Source organism: Bipolaris maydis (genome assembly GCF_028858645.1).
Source record: "Bipolaris maydis strain C4 unplaced genomic scaffold PSV08scaffold_13, whole genome shotgun sequence".
In the NCBI taxonomy this organism is placed as follows: Eukaryota; Fungi; Ascomycota; class Dothideomycetes; order Pleosporales; family Pleosporaceae; genus Bipolaris; species Bipolaris maydis.
The window spans coordinates 102,787-116,324 of record NW_027093869.1 but is presented as its reverse complement, the minus strand read 5'-3'; the positions used below and the strand labels follow the sequence as shown (position 1 = coordinate 116,324).

At 46.1% G+C, this 13,538-nt stretch overlaps 4 protein-coding genes across 4 annotated transcripts; 3 read left to right on the top strand and 1 right to left on the bottom strand.

The window, feature by feature from the left end:
- Nucleotides 1-239: 239 nt before the first annotated feature.
- On the top strand, nt 240-974 carry PSV08DRAFT_354899 (uncharacterized protein; the record flags this gene model as incomplete). Its single annotated transcript, XM_014221610.1, has 1 exon — nt 240-974. The coding sequence occupies one exon, from the start codon at nt 240-242 to the stop codon at nt 972-974; it is 735 nt and encodes a 244-aa protein (XP_014077085.1).
- A 675-nt stretch (nt 975-1,649) lies between these two features.
- Nucleotides 1,650-2,519, top strand: PSV08DRAFT_186753 (uncharacterized protein; the record flags this gene model as incomplete). The annotated part of the gene is made up of 1 exon (XM_014221611.1): nt 1,650-2,519. A coding segment is annotated over one exon (870 nt), but the record flags the coding sequence as incomplete, so codon positions are not given.
- A 4,068-nt stretch (nt 2,520-6,587) lies between these two features.
- PSV08DRAFT_373476 (uncharacterized protein) lies at nt 6,588-7,844 on the top strand (the record flags this gene model as incomplete). Its single annotated transcript, XM_014217038.1, has 1 exon — nt 6,588-7,844. One exon carries the CDS (start codon nt 6,588-6,590, stop codon nt 7,842-7,844), a length of 1,257 nt encoding a protein of 418 aa, XP_014072513.1.
- Nucleotides 7,845-11,244: 3,400 nt separating this feature from the next.
- On the bottom strand, nt 11,245-12,781 carry PSV08DRAFT_186675 (uncharacterized protein; the record flags this gene model as incomplete). The annotated part of the gene is made up of 3 exons (XM_014221614.2): nt 11,245-12,405; nt 12,652-12,678; nt 12,746-12,781. Coding segments are annotated over 3 exons (1,224 nt in total), but the record flags the coding sequence as incomplete, so codon positions are not given.
- Nucleotides 12,782-13,538: the final 757 nt, after the last annotated feature.

Below are 13,538 nucleotides of genomic sequence, written 5' to 3'. Positions count from 1 at the left end.
TGGCAACGTCTCGAAACTTGGAATGATGATCGTTAATTTCTCACACATTTGTGAGAGCACATCCCATGTCAGCGGTTTGCGATGCTACTCCTTGTTCACAAAAGACTTGTTTCTTAATAATTGTTATATCATGATTTCCCTATAAAACCTAAGCTCTGTTTGCAAAGAACAGTAAAGTGAAAGATTTTTCAGTCGTCACGTCCTTTTTTTCACCGCTATCTTACCTCTACCATTTCGAAATGGCATCGAAAGTTTCTCTAAAGGATTTCAGTATGAGAATGGCCGAATTCGATGAAACGTCCGATAATATGCGCGACGGAATGAACAAATACCCAAAGTCATTCAGCAAGTTCGTGAGGTCACTTAGTGAAAACGAAAGAATAGGATTTCTGGGTAAACTTCCAAGGCCATTGTTGCTGGATTCATTCGATAAATTGGAACCCAAAGACTTGGGAGCGTACTTGTTGAGCCTCAATCAGGTGGACGCAGCCGCACAGTTGGTCACACTACCCGAAGAAAAGCGGGAGTTGATGCTTGCATTATTACGGAAAACCCCAGAGTGCGATATTCCACGGATCGTAAAATATCTAGAAGGACTATCTCATGTGAAGAAGAATGCAACAGACTCTAAAGGGCGTCAGATGCCGGTAGACATGGGGGGTTTGAGGCTGGAAAATAATACAACTACAACTGATTTTGTACCTGCACCCAAAAGCCACCGCCCACTGGACGTAAAAAGTCTGCAGAGTCAATTCGAGGGAAATAAAGTAATAGAAAAAGCGAAGAGAGGCGACGTCAAGACTCCTCCCAATGAAAAAAGCGAGGAGTACATTGCGGAGAGCAGCGACGGCGAGGACAGTGAGGACAGCGAGGACAGTGAGGACAGCGAGGACAGTGAGGACGGCGAGGACAGTGAGGACAGCGACGACAGCGATTACAGCGGTGACAGCGATGACAGCGATGACAACGACTAGAATAGGAATAGGGAAATGAAAGGTTACCGACAATTATCAAGAAGCGAAACAAATTTTTAGGATGATCGCAATATGATGATGCTTAGCTTCTGTTATATGAAGTTCCTTTGTTGCGTATGGATGGATTTTTCTTGATTAAAATATAACTTAACGTCCCTTCCTGTAATGATGATGAACAACCTTGTGGGTCGAGAACAACCGATGAGATCAAGCGCTATGTCGGAAAGTCTAAGTTATCATCCTTGCAGTCTGACCGCTGTTCTCGGCCCCCAGGATCGATAGACGATGCTTTGTGGTAACTAACTAACTAGTTAATTAGTTGACTAAAGTCCCTCTCTGTATAGAATGCAAAACCCGGTGGGCCGGAACTAGTTAACTAACTAGTTAACCAATGAGAGTGTGAGCTCAGCAGTCATCCCCGCGGGATGCTGGATTTCATTGACTTATTCCGGCTCACCAGGTTTTCAGGCACACAGGGAAGGATGTTATAAACCTTCTCTGTGGCTGGAGTGATTGATGAAATCCTCAATACGAATTTAGCACAACAAGCCCAACTTTGTCACCTGAAATGTATTCAGGTGACCATTCACTTCTTCAATCAAGTGACATCTTCATCCGGTACTTTCTATCAGTCTTTGGTCTTTGTTCTTTGTTCTATCCTCAGCAAAACGCGGGGAACTCGATGACAGCACACTGCTGCCGACATTCCTTGCCCAAGATCCCGCAAGGATGCAAGCGGCCATGAATATGATTGCTGATGGGACTATCAATCTCACGCACTTCTTCCATGAACATCCATATCAAACGGTGATCGACCCAGCAACTGGCAAACAGAATCCACAGCTCGTTTCTTTCCTAGATGATCTCATACAGGCCTACGGAGGTAGCTTTCCCAACCTTTCTCGGTTTGCGGAGGGCCAATCCAGAAACTTGCAGCAACCAGAGGAGAAATTAGTAGGAGATTTTGAAATCCTTGGTGCCGTGCTTTCTGCATGTCGCAGCGATAGAGCGGATGTACAGATCAGAGAATCAGCAAATGATGCGGAGATTATTGCAAAGGTTTGGGGCGCTTTTGCGCAACGATTGAAGAATGTCTCATCTATGCAGCATACCGAAGCCGTGGTCAGGACCTTTCTGGGAGGTTTGGACATACTCGAAAAACTACCTGCATCGAAGACAAGAGCGGCAAGCGCTTCAGACCTTGCGTGCTTAGTCCACGTTCTTGACACCAAAGAGCATGTTAAAGCTTTTAATCGCGCGATTGAAATTGGGATTTCCACACACGACGCCGAGTTGATCTACAAAGCAGTGCTATCGCTCCAACATCTCAATCGAGACTGCATTCGGCGCTGCGCATTATACTTGATGAAAAAGGCTCGTAGAGGGAAATCGCTGGAAATCTTTCATGCTGTGCCAGACGCTATTGGCAAGGCGATAGGTTATCCTGCGATAGTTGTGAAAGAGTGGTACGACCATGGCGGGGTTTATACAGACCCGATCACCTGGGCAGAGCGGGAAATTGGACCACCTCAGAAATCAGAATAGGTGATATCCTCTTTTGAGTATTAATCTGAGCATCTCTGGTCGGTAGAAAAAGATGGATGGAATGTACCGCTTTTATTTTTTCGGACAGGGTGACTCATACACAGATAGCTGCGCAACAATTTTAACTGCTCCACCTTTCGTGCATGGGTTAGCCCTAGATGTTCGCTGCAGAACAGGCGATGCGATTGTTTGTGTTCTTCATACTAATTGAATAGGTTCAGCACGATATCCAGATGCAGTTTGCCATAAAGAAGCTAGCGTTCTGACTAGTACTGTAACTAATCTACCTGTAACTAGTTGTGCTAGTCTAAATGCAGCGCCAAGCATAGTGCCCTTCTCGAACCATCTATAGACAAAGATCTATTTTTAGTACAGGGACGTGAAGGTGCAATGCCGCCAGAAGTTGCTCATCGCGTCTTCTGTTGCCATCACGATCGTACAGATGGACCCGGCTAGTAAGGCAATTGCAGAACTTCTCCCGAATGACAGCAGAACATGGGCTGCCCGAGCCGATTCCAGTGGTATTGCCCTTACCACGCTATACAATCGATACAAAGGGCGGCCCTCAAAGGAAGAGGTGGCCCAACGCCAGCTGTACCTCAGCGTAGAAGAGGAGAAAGTCCTGGTCGCGTTCCTGTTGCTGATGTCTAGTTTCGGACAACCAGTCCGCATCAAATACATAGCAATGCTAGCCTTCAGTATAGCCCGACGCCGATCCCCTGCGAGTAGACCCAGCAAGCCGCCCGGTAAGAACTGGGCTCAAGCCTTCGGGAAACGCCATCCTGAACTGAAAGCGAAACGAGTCAGGTCGATAGATTGGAGACGTCACGAGATACATATATACGACAAGGTCACGGAGTGGTTTGAAGTAATAGGCAAGGTGCTACAGGATCCTGCTATCCGGCCAGAGAATGTATACAACATGGATGAGACAGGGGTCATGCTAAGCATACTGGGCTCTGTCAAGGTTCTTGTAGGTAAGGATGATCAACGAGGATATAGGGGCGCTGGTGTTAAGCGGACAATGGTTACCGCCATAGAGTGCATCAGTGCTGATGGTAGGTCATTGCACCCTCTCATCATCTGGCCAGCTGCGACCCACCGAAGTAACTGGACCACCCATCCGACCCCTGGCTGGCACTACGGATTCTCCGAGAACGGGTATAATGACTCTAAGATTAGCTTAGAGTGGCTTACGCGTGTATTCGATCCCCAGACCAAAGAAATCGCCAACGGCAAACCACGAGTACTAATATCTGATGGTTTTGGCAGCCACGAAACGCATGAGATCCTGGAGTTTTGCTTCGCCAATGACATCACCCTCTGCCGACTGCCCTCCCACACTTCTCACAAGCTCCAGCCATGTGATGTTTCTGTTTTTGCACCCTTAAAGACAGCCTACCGCGACCAAGTCGAACGGTTGAATCGAGGTGGTATAGACACCATCGGCAAAGAGCACTTCACGTACCTTTACAAACCAGCCAGAGATAGAGCCATAACGAAAAGGAACATTCTAGCCGGATGGGCGGCTGTTGGCTTGTTCCCTTTCAACCCGCAGAGGGTGCTTCGTGATATGCCGAAGCCGCCCGCGGAGCATAACGATACTAGCGAAGATATAGCACCAACGTCCTATCCAGCGGCCGAGGCTCTGCACACACCTGTAACGCCTGTGACAGTAGAGGGTTTGACGTGGTTGACCGAACTAATCAAACAGGATACCTGTGCCGCTGCATCTGACGAGGCTAGCAGACAGCGCCTGCAGAGGCGTGTGCAGAAGCTCGCAAGCGCGGCCAAAATATCCTTTGCTAGACAAAGCCTGCTTCAGGACCATAACCGACTTTTGTATGCCATCAACAACGAAGCGAAGGTGCGACGATCCACACGGTCGTTGGTTATAGGCAAGGCGAAGGTGATGAAGTGGGAGGATCTGGATAAAGCGCGTGCGGCACGCGCAGCGAGAGATAAGGCTGCCGCGGAGAAAGGCAAGGGCAAACGTGGTCGCAAGCGCAAGGTGTCGGCGCGAGAAGCAGATAGCAACACCGAGGGAGAAATCGAGAACGAGGCCGATGCGCAAGAGGCGGGCTCTTCGGTGCCTACATTGACGGTCAGAAAGAAGGCGAAGAGGAGCCGTGTCCAGCAGTTGCGGCAGGAGCCAGAGCCGGGATCGGAGCCCTGGAAGGCACCAGTGGCGCCCATGTATTAGGGAGGCAATACAGTGTTATTCGTGTGATCTTCGTAACCTGCTCGAAAGTTATCTTGCTATGACACGGTTTGCAGTGGGATGACGATATTCTGATGACTAGGGCGGTCAGCACGCTGATGATCGTTGGCGAATGACAAGCGCAACTGGTCAAGTAAGCTAACTAACTGTAATCAGTTAGTAAATCACGATGGATGATTATGTCAGGGATGAGAAATCATCTTTGACCTTCCAGAAGTGGTGTTAGCGTTGAACCGAGGTACCACCTAGGATGGCAAACTTTCAAAATCTTACGCGCCACAGCAACTATAGAGCTAAATACGACTCTATCGCTTGAGAGTTGCACTATTGAGGTTATTCAGGATACCTGTTCTTGGTTTTAGAGCTACGGCAACCTTGCAGTGTTGCTTGATCGGGGCGCGCTGTTTGAGCGTTAGACGAGGCATTCCCTGCACGAAGCGTATTAGCGACCACACCACTGTAATTTATTGCTAAAAACTATATGCAAATGCTTGTATGAAGTTCAGCTATGTTATCTACGAAGCCTATAGATATATCTTGTGTGTGCAAATAGTAATATCCTTTCGAAGTCGAGGTACCTCGCTTATTTTCCCGTGCAGGGGTTTTTCCTGGTCTAAGGGATGGATGTTAGCAAAGTTGTTATCGAGAGTAAAAAATCTGCCCTTTTATCCAAAAGCTGTGATATTCTGCACAGGCTATGAAGGCTGCACCAAAAATACTTGCTACACCAGCACGCTTTGCGCATCCATGATTGCAGGTCGACATACTACATCCTACACTAACTATCAGACATGACTGCCATAGTTCAACCTGTGCTCGTATCATAGGCATACCTTGAAGGATTTTTTGCCGAACCATTTCTTCAATATTACAGTAATTCTAGCTGCTATAAGTTATGTATCAGTGATGATGGTTGAGAGACTTGCTCACCAGATCTAGTGTGTGCGGCATCGGGGTAGTTTGATCGGCTAGTGCCTAAATATTGCGGGATGGTGGCGTAGCTAGTAAACTAACCAGTTGCTTCCGGGCAACGCACTTGGTGGGGCCAACGAAGCATGCGCAAGTCGCCGTCAATGCCTCTAGACCCCAGCCATTGCGCACGATATGTAGCCCCAGCCACAGACATAGACACATCCGAGCACGCTATTGCAGCCGCCTCATGCCAAGAGTAGCTAAAGCTCAGTGTCTTGGAGAGATTATCCCAGTGATGATGTCCTCCGTGGGAGAAAACTGCTGGAATGCACATCCTTTACCATAAGTTAACCTTCAAAGCCTGCGGTCTCTATTTTTAGGCACTGGGCTTCCTATCCGCCGCCCCAAATGCCCTGCCAACATACATCTTAGTAAGTAAACAGGGGGTGGCCAGGGAGTGGGCACTATTCGAAAAAGCTGACAGCATCTGATACTGCGCAGCGCTAGCGCATCTGTATGTAGGTGCGCGAACTGAAGCCGATTTTGGTCAGCACCGTATGTAAGCACATTATGGTCGTGGTTCGACTGACAAGCTAGGGTGTTTTTAGCTGCTAAGATGCTTGACAGCTTTTGCTGCTGAACACGGTGAATATCATTAGTCGTGTAAGCATAGCAATGTATTCAGGTAGTCAAGCACATCAGTCATAGATAATCTGGAAATCATCATCGCACATAGTCATCTTCTTCCCTACATCAGCTGATTGTCGCGATACTTACTCAAGAGTATGTTGCTGACTTCTAAATGCTGATCGCATCTGTGACAATGATGGTACTGTATAGCGCTGGCTACACTAATTATTTAAATATATATTAGCTTGCACTTTACGACTGGAGCGAAGCATAATTTATATCCCAAAGATCAGAAAAATATCACAATGCACAGCCAGCGAAGTTCGGAATACCCCAAGCCCAGGGCGTCCTCTTCGGGATATACACTGGTGCAGTTTGATGATAACAATTTCTTCATACTCGACAAGGAAGAACTCCAGGTTTTAGGGATAAAACCAGTATCTGGCCTCCCGAGCTTCAGTCCTGAGAATCATTCGATCGCTATTGAAAACTCAAAGCTGACAAATATTAAAGATCGTCAGTGTCAAATTTATGGCAGCAGAAGATGCGAAGTATATATCTTCCGGTTGAATGAGGAGAAGGACAAGAGATGGCTTTCAAAAACGAATTTCAAGAACAAACTAGGCAAGAACCTAGAGAACAGAGACCGAACTATTGATTTTATGGAGGAAGCATCTACTGTGACATATGCAGAATACATGAAGGACAGAGAAGGAAGCTATGATAGCAATGGGGACACGGAAATGGCTGATTATAGTAACGTTGTAGAAAGTGTAGAGGTGCCGAGTTTTCCTAACACAGGACATACATTTCAGAGTTCAATACCAACTTCTGGTCAGATTACATCCGGGAAAGAGAATACATCTAGGAATAGTAGTCCGTCTACAGCGCGCTGTGATTCGCCAGGAGTAAGCGGAGAAACTCCAGAACCACGAGACGGCGCCACCGTCATTTACGGCATTAATTGTAAGTTTGGAGCGAATTGTTTCAAAAAACGCGGTCTAGTCTACAAAAACGATGTATACGATTTTGAAGACATATATGATTGCCCTTCGAATCTAATGATTCCTGGGCAAAATGGAGGAATGGCCCCTAAGGTGGACGATGAGTTCGTTTCGCAACTGAAAATATCTCAGAGGAAGAACTTGAAAATCGTAGGATGTGCGGCCAAATGGCATGGAAGACCGAATAACAAAAAGATTGTCATAGTTGTGCTCGAAATTCAAAAAACGGATCCCCTTTGGAAGGAACTCAAACAGAAACGACGTGAATCAGGATACAGATACGAAGGCCCTCTTGTATGCAAACTCTCTACATACCGAAAGGTCTTCAAAGAAGGAGATATACCAACCCTACAAGATTGCTTAAATATGACACAATTTGCAGTAGATGCAACCGAAACGGAACTCTCTCTAGAGCAGAAAAAGCAGAATGAGCAACCGACATGGGCCAAACTGTCTGATCAATTCGAGAAGATTCAGGACATAATGGAAAAATTGCTGGAAAACACCCCAAGAAATAGTCTCACAAAAAACAAGCCGCTTCTGCTCTCAAAGTTATAGTGTTACATTTTTAAAGTTTTTTTAGGCATGGTTTTGAATCATTGGTTCGGCTTTCTTGCGATATGTTATGTTTTTTGCTTAAAATAGAAGTATTTTAATTTCGCATAGTCATCTCATAATCCGTTAGGTGATCTTACGTCCGTCCCGCTACTAACTATCCTTCCATGACGGACATCCCTGTGTGCCGCACATACATTATGCATGTTTTAACTAGGTCTCTAATTGCCTTGTTCATACGCCATCCCGCTAGCTTGATAGTAATTTCAGGAATGCCTCCGCTTATCAACTGAATGTTAATGGCTTCTCTAATCTGGCATTTCTCGTTACGTGGCATGCTACTCCAGCTAAGTTTCGGGCGCTCATCGCGCGTATTCCATAGACGACGTTTTTAGGGATGTACTCATCGCTTCACCAACATCCCTCTTTGCATGTAATTAACCGACCTTGAAACGTTTCCAACTACTCAGTCTCTGAATGGCCTGCCACCTTGGGCGCTTCCGCTACTGTCGCTCGGTCGAGTAGTTGGCTCATCTTGCCGAGCCAACGCATACGCTGGTCCCCTATAATCTTTGATTCCTGTCACTTGCTATCGCATCACAGATACAGCACGGTGAAACGAGTCAATGCATAGTCCCTAAATATGGCTTCAGTAAAAACACAGACATGATAGGTGCAGAAAGAAATGCATGATGGCCGTGGTTGAAGAGCGAGTGTGTTAGGCAGTGCACGAGTACCGTAGCGCCGGCCAATTAGTCAGTGTCATATGCTTGCAACACGTTTACGGCTTGGTGGATTAGCTAAAGGCTAATAATACATGATCGCCCACTAATATTGAAAACTGACTAAATAGTACAAGTGCTACCCTTACCTCAGGATACGCTGCAGTAGTGCGTAAACGTAGGCTCTTGGATTAAATTGTGTGGAAGTTCGCGTAACAGCGTACTGGCTGCAGCAACGCGCCGGCTTGTTTTGCTCATAAGCCCAACTGATCAGTAGCACTTTCTGACTACCCTATTCGTGTAACTATTCAATTAAGAGCAGAAGAGCAGATTTTGAATTTCATTATTTGCTAAGGTTCAGATCATAGCTGCACATAACGCAGATTTGGCCCGCAACTCTCGCTACTTGTGTATGCTTACACCGTAGTTGTCTCTAACTTTTCTCCGCATTGTAGTGATTTTGTTGCACCTTGGGAAACGCGCAATGGTCATCCAAGAACTTTTTTCTAGTGGTTGAGAGGTATTCGATTCTTCTTGTAATTTCACTGAAGCTATAATGTGTTCTTCATGGCACGGTGCTGGTTCCGGCGAGGGCGCGCCAGACCGTCTAGACCGACTTGCGTCGCTAGATCGACTTGCGTCGCTAGACCGACTTGCGTCGCTAGATCGACTTGCGTCGCTAGACCGACTTGCGTCGCTAGATCGACTTGCGTCGCTAGACCGACTTGCGTCGCTAGATCGACTTGCGTCGCTAGACCGACTTGCGTCGCTAGACTGACTTGCGTCGCTAGATCGTCTAGCCAAACGAGGAACTGAGTTAAGTCGACATAGCAACATGGTTACACACATATCTACAGCCAGAGTTGTCCAAGAGGATCGTCGAAGAGGATCTATAGATGGTGTGTGAGTAGTCGTCAGGAGATGTCTATGGGAATCTCCAATGAAAATCTGAGTATGTTGTGACACGGGGCTACCCTACTGGTTTAAGAGATGTCATTAACCGCTGTCTCTACATAAAACTATAAATAGTTTTGTCGTTGCTCAAAACTTAAATATAGATCTTCTCTGGTTGGGCGCCGTCAGCTGCTTATATTAGATTTCACTTTTTCTAGGTGGCACAGCGGGGAACACCGGGAACGACTGGGCCGCATGATAAAGAACTTTTTGATGTTTTTAAATTCTCTTCAACGCGCGGTATCAAGTAAACGCTGAAGACTATACAAGTGTGGAACATCCCATATCTCTTCAAAGCAGCCACTCTGATGCCTGGATGTGTCTATGACTGTCAACGCAGGCACGTCGATACAGGCACTGTTCTCGACTGCAGCTTTCGGAATGGCGCTCTTCTAGCCGCGGGAACTGTGTTTATGATACAAGGAATACTTTGGGCATCTCGCCTGATCGGCACCTACGCCAGAGAAGGTTCTCTGCCATGGGCCGGCTATAACCTTCAGGTCTGTTTATTGCCTAACATGCAGACACACAAGAGCTACCCTTGTACAGATCTACGGGGGTTACTTCCTAATAGTTATCATCCTCCTTCTCTATTGCTCATCATGTCGCGTTTGGCATACATTCGGCATCGACTATGCTTCTATATTCTCACATGGTCCAGACCACTGCCTTAACTGGAGACAAGCCGCCGAGGTTAGATCTGTATTTCTTAGAGAAAGTCCGAGCTAACAGTAAGCAGCTACCTTGCTGGAACTACTTCGTCCTTGGACTCACTTTGACCATAAACTTTTACTTCGTGAGAAGCGACAATTTCTTTCAATACTATCTAGCTGCACTTATTAGCATTTCTGTCTTGCTTTTTCTCACTCCATTCAGAATATGTTATCATACGAGTCGTATGGGCCTAATCAGATCTCTTGTGAGTAGTTCAAATACAAAGTGATGCCGAGTTGCACGATGTTAATTCATCCGAAGCGGTGTGTGCGCCTTGCCGGAATATATCGCGTTGAGTGGTGGGACGTCTACGTTGCAAATATGCTCTGTTCACTCACGTATAGCACTGGCGTGAGATCCACTCCAAGGATCCCTATAGCTGCATCTAATGTCTAACTACAGAACTTGTCATCGTTTTTCTGCCTTTACGCACTGAAGGGGACCGATCCTGGAAAATGCGACTCGTCTCATTCACGCATGCTGGGCTTCATGACCACACTTCCTAGTGGCATATGAATGTACAAGAAGCCCGGCCTCTCACCTCTCGGCGTTTTTCCGATCTGGAATCTTCGGAAGCATGGACAAAATGCCGCAATTGTGCTCTGCAGTGACGACATATCAGTGCAACACACAGCCAGCCAAATGCACATGGTCCATGCATGGGTCTTGTAGTGCCTCAGTATGTCTTTTCTACTTCTGCTTGCTGCAGTGCCGCTGGGACACAGCGTCAAAGCGTGCAGCAGATGCGGCTCCTAGTACTAAGGAGACAAGTGGGTATTGATAGACTAGTGGTCAACTTTCGAAATGAATGGCGACCTATACAATTGATTGATGAAGGTACACATTGATGACTATATTCACCATTCCCCACAAACTCAATCTTAAGCCGTATACAACCGTTTTCCAAAACATAAGGAACATTATAGCAGACAAGACAAAGACTTACAGGCAAATCGTAGTGGTGCTATGCAATTTACAAGGATTTTTTTACCATAAGAAAACTAAACGAGCAATCAATTACTAAACAACTTGGCTTTGGTTTCATTCGCCCTCACGCTTTCGAGTCTCGCCTGGAGACGCTTTACAAGCTGCGTTTCCTTCGGACCCAGGATGACACTTAACTCAAGGAGGCTCATCTTAGTATTTCTTCCCACACTTCCATCTCTTTTTAAGTGTGTCCAGTAATGCTCCCGAAGATTATCGCGCCTAGAGAAAGACCTGGGACACACTTTGCAGCAATGAAAATTCTCAGTAACATGTACAGTCGTGATGTGGCGTCGAAGGTGTCCCGAACGTCGAAATCTCTTTGCGCATAGACTTGGAGGCTCTTTCTTGTCCATGAGCGGACACTCATAGTACCTTGGCTCCACAGCTGTGTGAAAGGATTTTTTGATCGGACCCCACTTTCCAAGGTCCGTAAGATGAGAGTTTGCTTCATATCGCCGCCTTGTACCATCTGGAAACTCATTTGATAGTTTGAAAACGTCGAGACACGAGTATTCAGACTCTGAACAGCTATTCTTCTCACTGATGTCGATGCTGATTGCCATATTCTGTTGAGAGGGCGTAAATTCTCCAGCCTCAGTCACACAAGAGAGAACTGGTTCGTGATACGATATGCAACTTGGAGTAATTGGAGAGCAAAGCTGTAGCATGAAGTATCGTATGAGTTGCAGGAACGTCTCGTCGTAAGCTGTATGACTGTGGCAAGCCCGTGATAGCCTTCGCAAAGTACACGGAAGAAGATCGAAATCATTGGGTGTACAGAGATTTTCTCGGTGTTGTGTCAAAATCTCAGCTTTGCAGAGTGATTGAGCATGTTCAACGGCCGGCGAGTTGACGGAGAGATGCGTAAGCATATCAATAGACGATGGCGAGGGAAGGTCTTCAATATGGCTGGTAGATGAGCATGCGGACAGCGCGCTATCATCATTGTATCCCTCATGCATGCAAACATCGGGAATATCGTTAGAAATATCCGATAGTATTGTGGACACTGGCGGAAAGGCAGAGTGCTCCAGATATTCAGTTGAACCATGACCAGTTTCCAAGGAAGCAGTCCCGTAGGAGCTTCTTTCGTTATGACGTGTAGTTCCAGAGCTGGCACTACTATGTTCATGAGATGCGGAGGTTATACACAGAACACGTTGATGTTCCATTATGGCGCAGTAAGGCTAATGTTTTTAGTATTGAATGTGACTACTGGTTCAGTAAACGTACCATGTGCCAGATAAATCACGAGGCAACAATACTATGGTATGCAACCAAAGGCCTTTTGCGTTATGATATTAGCCTAGTATTGTGCTGGCAAAAGGACAAGTGTATATAGTGCGATAGCACAACGAACACATGTCATATGTGAAAATGCTGACATGAGGTGTTGCAGACGCACTCGAACTGGTTTTCAATCCAAGTCTTACGTTACCTCTTAAGACTGGATTTTGCCTCTAGGCGCAGCATAAGTAATCCGTATTGACACGAATGAGCCGACTGTATTTCACTTTCCACACACACACACAAAGTTTGACAAGCACGGTCTAATTCAGAGCTCCCTATTACAGAGATTTGACAACCTAGTGGTACATTGGACGTGTAATCCGATTGGTGCTAACTATTTAGTCTGTTATCCCGGAAAACGTAACTTACAAGCTTGAGTCATTGATGAAATCTGTCATTTTAACTCGTGGTCTGCTCTTAAATAGTGAGAAAGCTTATTTGGTCAATTAAGAAGATTCCAAACGATACCTAGCCCACTGCAACTAGACTGTACTATGTGCTTTTGCTGTTGAAGTCGCTCTTCGTCCTTGGCTCGTGCAGCAGCCCGAGCTAATGATGATGACGCAGCTAATCCAGCTACTGAAGCCATCATTAATGGACCATTCAAGGCTTTATCTTATCTACTAACGTAAGTTAGTTAACTACATTCCTTCATAACGGAACAACCGCCGTAACGGACAAAATTGCAGATACTCTGACCTGGTTTGTGCGTGATCGCCACACGGTCTGGTATTTAAACAGCTTTACGCTTGATCCCAAAGCACCTCTGTAATGTATAGAATGCTAGTTAACTATATAATATACCCAGCCTCGCCTAAGCACAAGCATCTAACTAACATCAACAGTTACCTATTCTAAACTTACTGTCAGCAGTTGAGTGTGTAGGAATTATTACGTGTTGTGATGTGTATCCTAACAGGGGCAATTTTAGATACAGCGTTAAGTATCACGGCTTTTCGATGAGAAAGCTAACTTTGAACATCTAACTAGTATTGAGATACCATATATCTGAGCACCGCATGCAATGATT